The sequence below is a fragment of the Dothidotthia symphoricarpi genome, assembly GCF_010015815.1.
Source record: "Dothidotthia symphoricarpi CBS 119687 unplaced genomic scaffold P153scaffold_2, whole genome shotgun sequence".
In the NCBI taxonomy this organism is placed as follows: domain Eukaryota; kingdom Fungi; phylum Ascomycota; class Dothideomycetes; order Pleosporales; family Dothidotthiaceae; genus Dothidotthia; species Dothidotthia symphoricarpi.
Window position 1 is genome coordinate 318006 of NW_022985009.1, and position 14558 is coordinate 332563.

The 14558-nt window shown below is 51.3% G+C and overlaps 5 protein-coding genes and 1 non-coding gene across 6 annotated transcripts; 1 reads left to right on the forward strand and 5 right to left on the reverse strand.

The window, feature by feature from the left end:
- Positions 1-947: 947 nt before the first annotated feature.
- On the reverse strand, positions 948-1513 carry P153DRAFT_98628 (uncharacterized protein). The gene has a single exon (XM_033673537.1). The coding sequence runs from the start codon at positions 1343-1345 to the stop codon at positions 1031-1033; it is 315 nt and encodes a 104-aa protein (XP_033528168.1). The 5' UTR covers positions 1346-1513; the 3' UTR covers positions 948-1030.
- A 584-nt stretch (positions 1514-2097) lies between these two features.
- On the forward strand, positions 2098-3393 carry P153DRAFT_306331 (NAD(P)-binding protein). The gene is made up of 6 exons (XM_033664629.1): positions 2098-2296; positions 2346-2467; positions 2517-2982; positions 3038-3104; positions 3152-3250; positions 3299-3393. Exons 1-6 carry the CDS (start codon positions 2180-2182, stop codon positions 3331-3333), a joined length of 906 nt encoding a protein of 301 aa, XP_033528169.1. The 5' UTR covers positions 2098-2179; the 3' UTR covers positions 3334-3393.
- An 877-nt stretch (positions 3394-4270) lies between these two features.
- P153DRAFT_t21 lies at positions 4271-4352 on the reverse strand. Its single transcript has one exon. It is a non-coding gene; the product is annotated as a tRNA-Arg (tRNA).
- A 272-nt stretch (positions 4353-4624) lies between these two features.
- P153DRAFT_362849 (uncharacterized protein) lies at positions 4625-6644 on the reverse strand. The gene is made up of 2 exons (XM_033667233.1): positions 6577-6644; positions 4625-6512 (listed from the first exon to the last, which is right to left on the reverse strand). Exon 2 carries the CDS (start codon positions 6342-6344, stop codon positions 4779-4781), a length of 1566 nt encoding a protein of 521 aa, XP_033528170.1. The 5' UTR covers positions 6345-6512; positions 6577-6644; the 3' UTR covers positions 4625-4778.
- Positions 6645-7053: 409 nt separating this feature from the next.
- On the reverse strand, positions 7054-12502 carry P153DRAFT_362850 (uncharacterized protein). The gene is made up of 2 exons (XM_033667234.1): positions 12097-12502; positions 7054-11992 (listed from the first exon to the last, which is right to left on the reverse strand). Exons 1-2 carry the CDS (start codon positions 12373-12375, stop codon positions 7325-7327), a joined length of 4947 nt encoding a protein of 1648 aa, XP_033528171.1. The 5' UTR covers positions 12376-12502; the 3' UTR covers positions 7054-7324.
- On the reverse strand, positions 12399-13998 carry P153DRAFT_98693 (uncharacterized protein). Its single transcript, XM_033673538.1, has 2 exons — positions 13136-13998; positions 12399-13088 (listed from the first exon to the last, which is right to left on the reverse strand). Exons 1-2 carry the CDS (start codon positions 13779-13781, stop codon positions 12520-12522), a joined length of 1215 nt encoding a protein of 404 aa, XP_033528172.1. The 5' UTR covers positions 13782-13998; the 3' UTR covers positions 12399-12519.
- Between the last annotated feature and the right edge of the window lie 560 nt (positions 13999-14558).

The window sequence follows — 14558 nt, forward strand, 5'->3', positions numbered from 1 at the left end:
GTTGTGGGTACTAGGTATTCAGATCAGAAAAGGGGCTCTACACTGTATCGCACAACCTACCAGCCACGAGTGTAGCAGGCAGGTAGATAGCGTAAAAGTAGGTAAAGAGACTTAGCTGAATTGAATGGTGGTAATTTTAGGAGTCTGCGTGTTGAGATTTCGAAAATTTTGGTTGCTCTGAAATTAGAAGCCGACGTGCCAAAGTGGAAATCAGTACACGTGGACATGACGTCATCGCCGAGCGTTGCAACAAACCCATAAAATCCTGCCAAACTATTGTACTCCAGTGCTTGCAAACATTTGTATTCACTGTGTAACCAATAAACAAGCGTTGCAGAGTTTTGACGCTGTAAGCTATCTTTTTGATAATTACATTTTACAATCATCGAATTTTGACAACTTGCCACGCCTTGTTCATGATAAAAGAGTATACTTCAGGGCACTGCCTATACAATTAAAAAAACTGGTGAATCTGATTAAATTGTCGAGAAAATATAATTTCCTATGTAATTGCAGGTAGAGTAGTTATATTACGTAGACATAGCTCAGAGAAAAGTGTCTCCAGCTCCTTGGCTCAACCAACGCATGATTGAGGAGCATGATATCATTTAACAGTCTACTAATCGAGAGTGATAATTCACTGTCGTTGGCAGGGAGGATAATTCAAGCACATCCGAAGAAGATACCCAGGCGCGGATGCTCCTTCCCAAGTTGTAACAGCCAGTCCGTTCACCTTGCGAACAGACATCATCCACTCGCCTGGCTGCAGTTCAAGTGCACGGCTCGTACTCCGCTCTTACGCCTCGCCTCTACGCAAGATCTGCCGCCTGATTCCCACAGTACGCCTGCAGGGTTACAGGTTTAATCGTTAGACATGGTGCGAACAAAGCTTGCTGCCACCAGTATGTTGGATGTATACAAATCGGCAGTAACACTAACACTGCTGAAGAGAGACACGATGCCGCAGCCGCTGTAGCCGCTACAACGAATAAACGTGGAACTAAAATACCTGCCCGAGCGCCATGTGCTTTCACCCGCCCAACGACTCCCTCTTGGAACGATAGCACTTAGAGAACTTTGGAAATACTAGACGACGACTAAACTTATCATCCCTAAAGTCTTCTTTGCGCGTCTGGTTTGTGAAGTCGTTGTCGCTATAAGTCCCGACTTTAAATGACAATCTACAGCCGTGGCCGCGCTGCAGGAGGCTGCGAAAGACTACATTGTGAAGTTGATGGAAGATACAAATTTGTGTGCCATCTATGCCAAGCGCGTCACTATCTGTAAGTTGGAAGATACCGCTTTTGAATAGTGGACGCTTACGTTGTACAGGAGACACGGACATTAAGCTCGCAATGCGGATCAGAGGTGAAGTCTAGATGGTAGGCAGCACATAGGATGGAATAATTGTGGAAGAACGTTGGTACAATCTCTCGGTTAACTGTAAAAGAGGGAAGTAAGTTACCTTCTTTGTGGCTCCTACAAGCCACAAAACTACACAACTAAAAACATTTCAAGTGCACACAAGACGTATACTGCTTAGAATTCAGGCACAAGAGTCCTTCCCTAAGCTTAGTTGTAGTTGTTAAGCTGTTGCATGATTTCGCTGCACCCTGGTTCCTAGTATTTCGATTGGCCGAGAGGCAATATATGAATTTACATATGGACATGACGTCATCGTCGAGCATGAACCAACGCCATGCATTGCAGTAGGAACACCATAGAGCTGCAAAGACACATCCTCGAGTATTGTTGAATTGCTTCATGAGTATGAATTGTATATGCAGTCGTACGTTTTTGCCTCTCCTGTCCATGGAGATCACTTAACGCCGGATGCTTCGGTTCACTAGAACAGTGGAAGCGTTCGTAGCACGATTGATGCCGTTGCGATCCGAGAGAGTATCACCAGTTCAGGACAAGGCTTCGATCTACGATTATATAGTCACAATCTAAATATATACAAAGCGGGGAACGATGAGGTAGACTATACTTTCCATCATGCGTCTTCGCAACGTCATGATATCGACACGTCCAAAACCCACACTTCTCCTCCATAAAAGACTACTCTGAACAACCAACACACATCATGCTCCGTCTCTTTTCACGCGCACTTCCAACGACAAACTCTACTCTTCGCTCATCCTTCCTCCCAAGAACAACTTACACAATCACCAGAAACATGAGTAACAGCAAAGCAAGCAATGACGAGCTCAAGAACTCCAAGCTCTTCGATGTCTCCCACGTTACTGCACTAGTCACTGGTGGAGGAACTGGGATAGGACTGATGATAGTACAAGTCGGTTTATATCGTCCTTACAATATCCTGTGGGCTTACTTTCACTCAGGCTCTCGTGGCAAATGGCGCAAAGGTGTACATCACAAGCAGGCGTGATGAGGTGTTGAAGAAGACGGATGAACTACACGACAAGGGACCGGGACAGATAATTCCTCTACAGGGAGATGTTAGGTTTGTGCTATTTCCCTCCAAAAACTATGAGTATCTAACGGATCATTAGCGACAAAGCCGACGTGGCCCGTCTCTGCAAAGAGATCACCGAAAAGGAACCCGCTGGAATCCAACTCCTGGTCAACAACGCTGGAATTGCCCGTGACGATGCCACGTCGTTCTCTAAGAATGGCGAACCAGACATGTCCTCTGCATCTGCCATTTCCGAACACTTCCTCAAGTCCGAGCCAGACTCCTGGGCCGACACTTTCAAGACCAACGTCTCGGCCATGTTCTTCATGAGCATGACCTTCTTGCCACTGCTTGCCAAGGGCGGGAGCAAGACTCCTGGATACACATCCAGTGTGATCAACGTGAGCAGTATCTCCGGGTACATGAAGGGCAGCAGCAGTGGCCAATTTGCGTATGCGAGTTCCAAGGCAGCGGCCACGCATCTGAGCAGGATGTTGGCAACGACGTTCGTCGGAACGAAGGTCCGTGTCAACACAATCGCACCGGGAGTCTTCCCATCTGAGGTACGTAACTTCGCTGTTCCGTTTGGCTATTGAACTGCGCTGATCCTGACCGTAGATGACTGCCGGTTCTTCGGATGCGGATAACAAGAGCAATCTTGACATGGAGATGTCCAACCCTGCTGGTATGTGTCTTATATCGGCCATGGTGACGTCTTACTGATTTTGAAAGGTCGTCCCGGAAAGGACACAGACATGGCTGCCACAGTCCTCTTCCTGGCTGGCCCAGGCGGTGTGTTCTACAACGACCAGGTTCTATACCCTGATGGAGGTTAGTCAAAGTCCTTAGACTACCTGAATATTCATACTGACTTCTCAGGCAACACCCTTACTCAGCCCTCTGCCAGGGCTTGATTTGATAGTCGGCGCTCCAAAAGTAAGGAGGAAATGTAAGCTACGGGGTTTTGAAGATATGATTGATGAATATGATACATTTATAAATCCTGGTACCCTCCCCCTTCTTCACGACTGCAACCACCTCTTGATATCGTGTTCCCTGAATCGCTTCACTAGCACTTTATGGCTGTTAACGTGTCAATATGATGCGCAAGTTTGACTGCAACAATATCTCTCTATCACCACAAGCCTACATACTTGCACCATTATTAAGATCAAAACAATCGCCATCTAACAGTGATATGAACCAGGAACGATCTTGCCACTCACAAAAGACTCTAACATGATTTTAGTGTCCTCTATCAAACATACCATCATTATCTCTGGCTTCATCACACGTCAGTTTGCACTGGTAATAAGCGTCAGACGAGAGCTAATGCTGGCAAAAATGGACACCTTCAGTTGCGAAGATCGACGTTAATACAAGTCAGAAACGATACAAAAATGGACAAAGCTAGCAAAAAGACCATCATGAACACAACTGAAGCTTCTATCACCCATGCGTGCGTGATGGAGATCATGGAAGCAAAAAGCAAGTCATGATAGCACTCAGCAGCGCAAAAAGAATACTCGAATGTTCGTATGTGACGATCACTCTTGAACAGGAAAGAAGATTTCGAACAAAGAGCAGCAGAAAGTTACCTCAGCAGATAGGCGTGGATGTGCTCAGTGTACTTTGCAGTCAAGACCACAACAGCATAACCCATTGAATACAACTAACACTTCATATAGCGTTGTGATACTCCAGTATGTATATCTCTGTAGTCTCCAATTTCATCGCTTACATACCAGCACTTGTAACAAGCAAGCGGAACGTATGATTGCAAAAATATAAACGCTCAGTACCTATTTACCTCGCCCTTACCTTCCTCATCGGACGGAAGGGCAAAAAGGATGACCTACGCAGGGATCGAACCTGCAATCTCTTGATTTCGAAAGAATCGTAGTCAAGCGCCTTGCCATTGGGCCAGCAGGCCAGTTTTGAGCTTATTGATGGACTAATTTCAAAATTAATGGTAAATAACCATGCCACTGAGTTGTGGCCAATGTAACTTGGTCAGATCCATGGCATATGGCACATCGCACTGTTTGATCTTTTTCTGCTATCAGAAGCGGGGTACGAAGAAGTGGGGTTGACAAACCACGGTACGAGCTAAGCAAACCAAAAGCCGCGCACAAATCATCATCATCATCATTACCACATATTCAAAGCCCAGCGAACAAAATTAAAAGCATTACCACATTATCTGTCTCTACTATTAATTTGGCGTGAAAAAGAAGCGCACCGCCATGCTGGGGTATCTACATGCTAAATAAAAAGTGGACTAATGTCCTATCGTGAAAGAAAGAAAGAAAAGTCCGCCATCGTGCATCGCCCGACATAAGCGAACTAGAACTGCACATCACTCGTACAAACTCCGGTCGTTTGGATCGTTCTTCGGTAGTGGTACGGAGGAATTCAAGGGTTGTGCTGGTGTTTCATTTGCCGTGGAGGATGGTGCGGGCGCAGGCACGGGGACATCTTGCTGCGGTCGCGGCGGAAGAGGTGGTGAAGACGGAGACGATGCGTGCGCAGCCTGAGGGGGGCCAGCTCTATCCTGCGCGACACTTGGGGAAGTATGTGCCTGTTGTGGAGCTTGTGGGGGAGGCGTGACCGTGAACTGTGGGTGTGGTGGAACGGGCGTTGACGTGGCTACCATTCCTCCTTTGGACATGTCGCCACCAAAGTATCCGGCTGCCTGTGGAACGTAGCCCTGGTTTGGGTCGTAGTGGTACAACATGCCTGGTTGACCTGGTGGCGGCATCGCGCCCGGTGGTGGCTGGTAGAATCCTGGAGGTGGTACCTGAGCCATTGCTGGATGCAACGGTTCGCCGGCGGGCACAATACCCACAGTCAACGGGGAGTACTGTCCGAGAAGTGGCACTGGGTAAGCGCGTCTGAACTGCCACCTGAGCCACGCTTTCAGTGCCGCGCCTGTACTCATCGCTTTCCAGTTTTCCCGTAGAAGCACCTGGTCCTCTGGACTTCTTGCGTCTTGCATGCGCGTGAAGCATAGTACCCATAACGACAACACGATCCAGCAGACTGTGCCAAACCGCATAGCACTCTTACCCATCATCAGACGACGGAACCAGAACCAACCTTCGACCAGTCCGAGGAGGAAGAGCCCAGGGATAATAGTGGCGATGATGATGATCCACGTATTCAATCGTTGAAACGGACTTCCCTCGCACCAGTAGTAATTGCATCCACGATATGATGATGAAGAGGAGGAGGAACCATCGCTGTTGCTGCTTCCACCATCATAGACACTACTAGTGGACGCAGCACCCGGTGGAGTGGAACACTCTTCAATGTAGTATTCATAGTAATAGTCCGCCGACGTCGTGAAGGGCGCCGCGCCCTCACTCAGGTACCAAGTTTCAAAATGGTATTCAGTGCCGCCCACCACCGTGGTGCGACTGCTGGTCTCAGTCGATGTCGGAGTAACCTGATCACGGACTTCCGTTGGAACCGAAACAGTTTCTGTTGTCGTGACGGTAAACGGTGTGGGACAGCTTGCTGGAGCGACTATGGTGACGGGCATGTAGAATGTGACATAGGTTGAAGTAACGGTAGTCGATGCTGTTGAATATGTTTCATAGTTGTAATAGGAAGAGTCCACAAAGTCCGAGGCTGCAACGGCGTCGGTAGGATAATACTCCTCAATGACTAGCATGTCATCGTAGTAATAAGTGTCCCTCGTGGTCGACGTGGGAGTGGCCGTGGGAGTGACACCAGTCTTCAGTTCGAGGGTATACGTGTTTGTATAAGTTTCGGTATCTCCATCAGTGTATGTATATTGACGAATGCTTGTCGACTCTGCAAAACGTGATGTATAAGTCCAGAATGGCGGTTGGGACGTCGAATAACCACTAGCAACCGAGACGCTGAGCAGGACGGCCGCGAAGACGTATCGAGGAGCCATTGTCGCGTGGAGAAACAAAGTTGTCGGTACAAAGCTGTCGCTTCATCTTAGGGCATCACCGTTGTTTTGAGGTAGAACCATTGCCGCGGCTGTGCCACCTTCAGACCCATCAACCGCTCACCGGTCGTGCAAACCTCGACACAGATTGAAATCAAGGGGCATCAAATCCTTTTTAGCCAATCAGAATCGCGTCGCGAGTTGAATCGATGGGATGTGGAATGATGCGTCTAACCTCTTTCGTAGAATTGGATGTGTATTTCGGGGTCGTGGCTCAAAACGTCGCGCAGGGGTGGTGGATGCCTAATCATGAGTCATTTGACAAGCAATGCGATAATTCGATATTTACGTGTGGTGGCTGAATCCAGAAAAACGGTACGAAAACGAGCTGTGTACGATATGGTGTGTATACATCTTACTGTGACAGCGTCAAGCAAGGGCGCATTTGGACAGAAAAGCTTAGAGTTGAGAAGCCGACGAGTCAATGGTTGAGGTGGCGCTTGATGGTATGAAACTCAATAAAAGCGATGCTTGGCGGAAACAAGACAACTTCTCTTGCCACCTTCCTTTTGTAGAAGAACCAAATATGTCTTCTTTTGGGGTCACGATGACTGAGAAATGACCTCCAGGCATCCTCAGGATGAGTCAAGTCCATATCACTCACTTTGAGAACACGACTCCAAGGAATGATTCATCAATAATTGAATTTATACTAGCAATGGCTGCACCGCCGAAGCGAACTGCGAATCCTCGTGGTCCCTCGCGAGGCCGTCATGGCAGTCTAGAAACCGAGACATGCAGTTATACAATTACACATGTCCACCCTGCAATGCAAAACGCCCGCTACCCAAACCATGAGAGATGTACGCATCAATGGTATAAAACGGCCGCCCAACCCAAACTCCATACACCCAACGAAGAACCATTGTGTCCCGTGAATCTGAACGACTCCAAACCCTCCAAACTCCGACGTCCTATCATAGTCAGGCAACGATCTTCTTCTTCAATCCTCCAAATAGACCCTTCAAGCCTCCTGATTCATCCTTCTTCTTGCGATGTGTGCTGGTACTCTTCCGCTCTGTCTCGCTTCGCCTAGGCCTAGGACGCTCTTCCTCGTGAGCTCTCGCACGTGGACGATCGGTCTCTGCGCGACGATTGGCGGGTCGCTCTTTTTCGCTGACGGAGACACGGCGACTCTTGGACCGTTCGTCGAATATTGAAACGTGCTTGCCTCGACGGCGCTCCCCACGGGAAGGCGATGAATCATATATAACACCAAGTGGTGTGTCGGTATCATCCTCATCTGCGAAGCGTACCCTATCCTTCACGACTGGCTCGATCATGAGTACTGGTTCTGGAACGAGCTCTGCAGGCGGAGTGCATACGTCGTCCGTATCTTGGACTAGCAAAACACCCCCGTCTTGGCCGTCAGTCAGCTCTTGCTCCCTCGCACGCGCAGCTCTTCGCTCTTCCTTCCATCGGTAATACTCTTCTTCTTCTTCGGCATCCTCAAAGTGGCGACGAGGATGCTGCGCATGAGTATTGGAGGGTCGCCGACTACGGTGGAGTCGTTCGCCACGCTCACAACTCTCGGCAGATGATTGATGGTTGGTTTCTGGACGTGGCCTTTCTTTACGTAAGACAGAGACCGGCGGCTCGATCATATCAGACGTGTCAGGACGACCACGGGAAGCAGTCCTGTTGGATTTTGTAGGTGGTGTCGTAGGATCCGTCTTCGAGCGGCCAAATCGCGACAGACCTCCGAGAAGACTGCTTCGCTTGCCGGTAGTTGGAGGCTCGCGGTTGCTTAGGCGCCTGCGACGCGGTGGTTCTGCAGATCCTGGTGTAAGATAGGGATCAGTGTCCTCCTCCGCTGCTCGACGTGCGGCGTCACGGGGCTGCTCGACTTCTACTGGCCTAACCTTTGTGCCAGCCAACTTCTCCTTCTCTCGCTCTGCCCTTCTCTGATGTCGTAACCTGCGGGCCTCCTCCTCATCCTTCTCGGCTTGATCAGCCTTCTCGCGCTCCAAACGACGAGCCTCTTTCTCGGCTTCGTGACGCAGACGTCGCTTTTCATGTCGGAGGCGTCGCTCTTCTTCCTCTTGTGCAAGCTTCTCCTCGGCTTTTGATTTCAGACGCTCCTCTTCTGCTATTCTGCGATCCTCCTCCGCTTGTTTGGCCGCACGACGTTGTTCCCGACGTTCTTGTCTCCGGAGCTCTGCTTCCTCCTGAAGCCTAGCGGCCTCTTCCAAGGCCAACCTCTCTTTCTCGAGACGCCGAGCCTCGTGCCGCTTGCGTCTCTCAGCCTCCACTTCCATCTCTTCCAGAGCGCGGCGCCTGCTGTGCTTGTCTTCCCCTCTGTTCTCGCGATGGCGTGGAGAATGATATTCGGGGTAGGCGCGCTCCTGACTACTACTTCTGTTCTCCTTGACAAGTTCCCGAGCTCGTTCCTGGGCTCTCAAAGCTTCACGCTCCAAGGTCATTTCACGATGCTTCTTTGAGGATGACCGAGCAAGTTTTGCAACAGCAAGCACAGGCACTTCGGGAAGATCCGGTCGTTCCTTAGTGATTGTTTCGCTCTCATGCCTTCGGTGGGGTTGTTGTCGGTACTCGCGCTCGCGCTCGCGCTGAGTGTGCGAATGTCGCCGGTGGCTCCTCTCTCTCCGCGGCGTCTCGGCTGCAGACTCATCGACTACAGCAAAACCCCTTTCTGCGGGAGCCAAGTAGACAACGTCGGCTACCAGAGGCTCAGCCAGAGCAGGGGGTGAAGGCAGGTAATCAACTTCTCTGGCTGTGTCAGTCTCTTCGGTAGGAACCTCGCCCGCTGGTGAACTCTGAGGTATCTCATCTAGTATCTGCTCCTCCGGAACTGATTCAGGTACTGCTTCTGGCACGACTTCCTCAGGCTCAGGTTGAACTTCCAATGAAGGCTCAACCTCGAGTGCCTCTTCTTGGACGACATCCTCAACAAGAGCTTCTTCGACCGGGGCTGTTTCGATAACGGCTGCTGGCTCTGTGGAAGGCTCGACGTCAGGAACGGGTTCAGCAGCAGGTACTTCGTGGATAACGTCTTCGATCGGTTGCTCCTCGGTTGGATCGGCATCGACGGGAGGCTCGCTTGGCTCTGCTTCAACCGCCTCAGGTTCTGCTTCGACTGCTTCGGGTTCTGCTACGACCTCAACTGGTTCTGAGTCCACGACAGCTTCAACTATCTCTGGTTCTGGCTCAGGCTCAGCTACTGCCTCGACCACTTCAGGTTCTGTGATCTCATCGACTGTTTCGACCGCTTCCACGACTTCTGGTTCCGCTACTGCTTCGACTTCCTCTGGCTCTTCGATTGGCTCTGGTTCTTCGATTGGCTCTGGTTCCTCGGCTGGCTCTGGCTCTTCAACAGCCTCCGGTTCCGCGAGTGTCTCCGGATCTTCAGCCACCTCCAGTTCCTCGACTGCGTCCGGTACCTCGACAGCCTCTAGTTCCTCAATAGCCTCTTGCTCTTCAACTGGTTCTGGTTCTGCCTCTTCCGGAGCTTCGACTATTTCGGTTTCAGGTTCTGGCAAAGGCTCGTCTACAGGCGCTTGCTCTTCAACGGCGTCATCGGCTGCAATCTCTTCCTCGACAAGCTCAGGCTCGGCAACAACCTCTTCTTCCTGCTCAAGGGCTAGCTCCGAGTCGTCCTCCGCCTCATCTTCAACTGAAACCTCAGGCTCTGGTGTTGGCTGTGCATCTTCTTGTTCCTCCTCATCGATCGCAACCTCTTCACTTGGAGGCTCTTCTGGAGATGTTGCATCAACTTCTTCTTCAGGCTCAGGCGTAGCATCCATGATGGACGTTTCCTCCTCAACTGCGCCGTCCTCTTCAACTTCTGGCTCAGCTGGAAGAGCCTGGACCTCTTCTTGTACTTCGGCCGACTGATCGTCCGGCTGACTTTCCACGATCGAGCTGTCGGCAGCCTCACTCTCCTCGTCTTGATCCCAGCTTTCAGCAACAGAACGCGTGTCATCGTGTTCCTCAGAGCCATCAACCAATTCGTCCTGAGGCTCGTCTGGCGGGCTCAAAACATCCTCTTGAGTCTGGTCGACTTCGGCTTCCTCTTCTTCAACAGGATCAGACTCGGGTAGTGCGTCTTCAACCTCGGCTGGGTCCAGGATGTCTTCAAGCTGCGGTTCCTCGACAGCCACGTCTGCAACTTCGTCTTCATCGGCAGGAGGTAAGACTTCGTCTTCGTCGACAGAAGGCGACGGGAGCTCGTCGTTGATCTCTTCCGCAACAGGTGTCTCTTCTTCTTCCTCTTCTTCTTCCTCTTCCTCTGCCTCTTCCTCTTCTTCTACCCCTACCTCTACTTCTTCCTCGTCTAGATCTGGTACAGTATCACCCTCCAATAGCTCCGATTGCTCATCCTCGGGGGCTTCTACATCAACCGTCTCCAGCTCAGCCGTGGCATCTTGGTCATCTTCGTCGATTGGGTCAGGACTATCTTCTTCGTCGTCTGCCTGCTCTTCGTCGACAAGTTGCTCTGATGGCTCATCTGCTTCAGGTGGTGAATCGGATGTCGTTGCTTCTGCTTCTGCAGGGGTTTCGTCGTCTTGGGCTTCTGTAGGACCCTCGTCTGACTCGACATCGGCGACATCAGCATCCTGCAACGGCTCTGCCGATGCGGCTTCCTCTTGTGGGGCATCGAAGCTGTCATCGTCATCGTAGATTTCGGGTTGAATTTCGTCGTCTTCAACTTCTTCGGCGACGTCTTCTGGCTGATCTTCGCCTGCCTCACTCTCAGCATCACTTTCGTTCCAAGAATCTGCAGACGCAACAGAGCCCTCAGGCTCGCTGGATCCTGCTACTTCAGCATCTTGGGTAGGCATTTCCTCGGACTCAGGCGCGTCTGGAGTGGCGTCGTCCTCGATTTGAACATCGGCTTCAACGTCGGGTATCGCGATCTCTGCGTCGTCAATCGCCTCCGGGATCTCGACGACCTCTGGCTGGTTGTCCTCCTCAATTATCGAGTCTTCGTTGACCGTGCCTGTTTCTTCTTCTTCGTCGTCACTCTCCTCCTCAGAATCTTCTTCCGGGGCATGGTCATCGGTTGCGACATCGGCAGGTGACTCGGGATCTGCACTCGAGTCAGGCTCCACAAGCTCGGTGCTCGAAATTTCCTCAGGCGACGGCTCCGGTTCTGCGTCAGATGGCGGTACGATTGATCCAGAGTCCACATCCTCGTCTTGATCGTGCTCGACAGCCTCCACCGTTGTTTCGGAGCTTGCTTCATCAGGAAGCGCTGCGCTTGATGTATCTGTGGTGTTGTCTTCAGAGATAGAATCTGTGCTGGTATCGTGCCCATCGATCTCGGTCGAGTCTTGCAGCACATCGGGTTGGGAGTCAGGAGTACCTTCTTCTGTGTCGACTGGCGCGTCCTCGGCGTCCTCTTCCTCGGCTACCTCGGCTTCATCAGCTTCTTCAGGCGATGGAGTGGTGGCATCGTCAGCAGCCTCTGCATCGTCAATAGCAGACGCCGTCGCATCTTCATCATCAGATTGAGCGTCGTCTCCAGAGTCCCAGTCGTCACCTTCCTCAGACTGGCTCGCAGAGTCGTCTTCTGAATCCTCTCCAGCGACTGCGGTGTCCTCGTGCTCTTTGTCAAGGTCGTCGGGAGTGATCTAGAATATGGTTAGCCACGTACCCTTCCATGGGATGTGTGTGACAGAAGCTGGAGAGTTATAGGACAGATGTCGGGATCCTCTAGCCTGGGGATGGCACTCACCTCCGTCGGAGCTTCCTCGACGACAGAACTTGACGCATCATCTTCGTCGTCGACTTCTTGTTCAGCATCTACAGCAGCAGCATCCTCTTGCTCACCGTTGTTTGACTCGGCGACATTGTCTTCGCTCTCGCCGCTCGCTTGCGAGGAAAGGTCGTCAACATCAGCAGCTTCACTCGGATCATGCGACTTGGACATCTCAACACTCAAATCGGAGCTGGCACCATTCAAAGCGGCATCTGAAGTTACGGCAAGCACTTCTTCAGGCTGCTGGTCAATCATCGCTTCCGGTACTACATCCAGTTAGCCATTACGTCATCAGTGGACTATCACGAAGAAAGGCTCCGCGCGATAACCATTGTCCACTTCATAACTGAAAAGGCGGCGGTGAAAAGTGTGGAAGTGGCATAAGATGCGGGGCTGGGGTCAAAAGCTGGGTGCATGGACCCATGCATGCACGACGCGATCTGGTGCATACAATGTGCATGCATTGCATTGCAGCCTGAAGCACGTCCCAACAGAGTTTTCCCACGTGATGAGGCGAGGCTGGATAACGCGGTGGCCAATGAGAGATTGACACATTGAATCGGCTACTCCGCAATTTGGGATTGGATGCGTTGTCTCGAACACTGACAAAGATGTATAAAGAGGGAAAGGGGAAGGGGAATATTGGACAAGGAATGTTTGAGGCATATGGAAAAGGCACTTACCTCCAGACGGTTTGGCAGCCTCGATAGCTTCCGGCGCTGCAGGCTCCTCTTTCAACTCGACGTCCTCAACGCCCTCGCTGCGTTCCGTTGGTTTTTGCTCGTTGACTTGTGCGTTGTCCTCCACGTCAGTGCCTTCGGTTGCGCTTGACTCGGGATTGGTAGTTTCATGAGGCTCGCTCGCGTCGCCTTCGACGCCGATTGGCTCGTTCGCCTCGCCTTCATGGTCTTCGCTGTCCAGTGGCACGGGCGTTTCTTCAACCTCGTCGACGAGCGGTTCGAGACCGACTGCATGCTGATCAGTATGTGTATTGTATAAAAATAGGTTTACATACTTTCTTCCACGGGTTCGTCGCTAGATGATGGCGTGGCCTCGGCATCGTTCGCCCCAGGTTCATCTTCTGTGGTGTCGAGTGACGGTAGCATATCTGAAGACTCCAACGGCTCACTGTCGAGAGGCTCTGTAACCACGTCTACCGTAGTGCTCTCATCCTCGTTCAGATTTTGAGTTTCCGTTGCGATGTCGTCTTGTATGTCGTCGATCTCAGGGCTGTCCTGCTGTTGATCATCTTCACCGACCGTCACTTCGATTGCGTTGTTTTCCTTGTCATCTTCGTCTACAACACTGTCCTGGCGCTCATCGTCTGCACTGTTAGTCGTCTCGTTGATGTCTTGAGCTTCAGACGGAGGGCTTGCATCCTCGTCTTGGGCAGGTACATCTTCGGTCTGATCATCTTGTGGTGATTGCTCCTCACTCTCTGGCTGAGGTTCGCTGTCGGCAGGCTGAGCTTCATCTTGGTCAGGTGGACTTGCATCGTCTTCCCCGCTCACTGGCACTGCTTCGTCGTTTGGCAAGTCTTCGGTTTCGATAGCAGGTTCTTCAATAGCGGGCTCGTCCAAGACATCGTCTGCATCGGCCTCCGTCGTGATGGCAGCAGCCTCTTCGGCAACGACGTCTGGAACAACGTCTGTATCATCCATGGTGACGGTTTCTGCACCCTCAACCTCGGTGGGCGCGCTGGTCTCAGCTGCAGGATCGGATTCTTGGATCTCCTCGCTTGTTTCCTCCGCAGTCTCAACCGAAGCGGGTTCTTGCAGCGAGTCTGATGGGGTTTCCTCGGTTATTAATATTGCCTCAGGTGAATTTGCTTCCTCGTCAGTTGGCGAAGTTTCGTCAACAGGTGAGTCGGCGATCGGTTCTTGCTCTGTGCCTTCTGTGGTTGCGTCGCTCTCACCGCTGACCTCCGGAGTTGCATCGTCAATCACGACAGGTGAAGTTGACTCCTCGCTGGCTTCGATAGTAACTTCAACTTGACCTTCATCTATAGCATATCAGCTTGTGACTTACATATATCAATTCCGTCGCGCACGCTGTGATATAGAACTCGTTCGATAGACGAGGAGGATGATGTAGCTTACATACCATTTTCAGTCGCTACGATATCTGTAACTATTTCATCATTTGTGAACTCGACGCTGACCTCATCAATGCTACTCTCTACAATATCTGTAGCAGACTGTGCTTCCAGAGGGTCTGCCTCTTGACTCTCATCTTCATGAGTCTCCTTGGTTGTTGGCGGTTCTTCCGGATCGGCTGTTTGCTCGATAGTAGCAACATCAGCGACACTCGAGTCGTCGCCAGAGCTGGGCTGCTCTGCAGGACTTTCAGTCTGTTCGACAAGCAGAGGCTCTTGGAGGGTACTGTCTCCGACGGGTTTGGGTTCTTCTGTGCTGGGCTCGTCCTCTACGGTAGGCTGC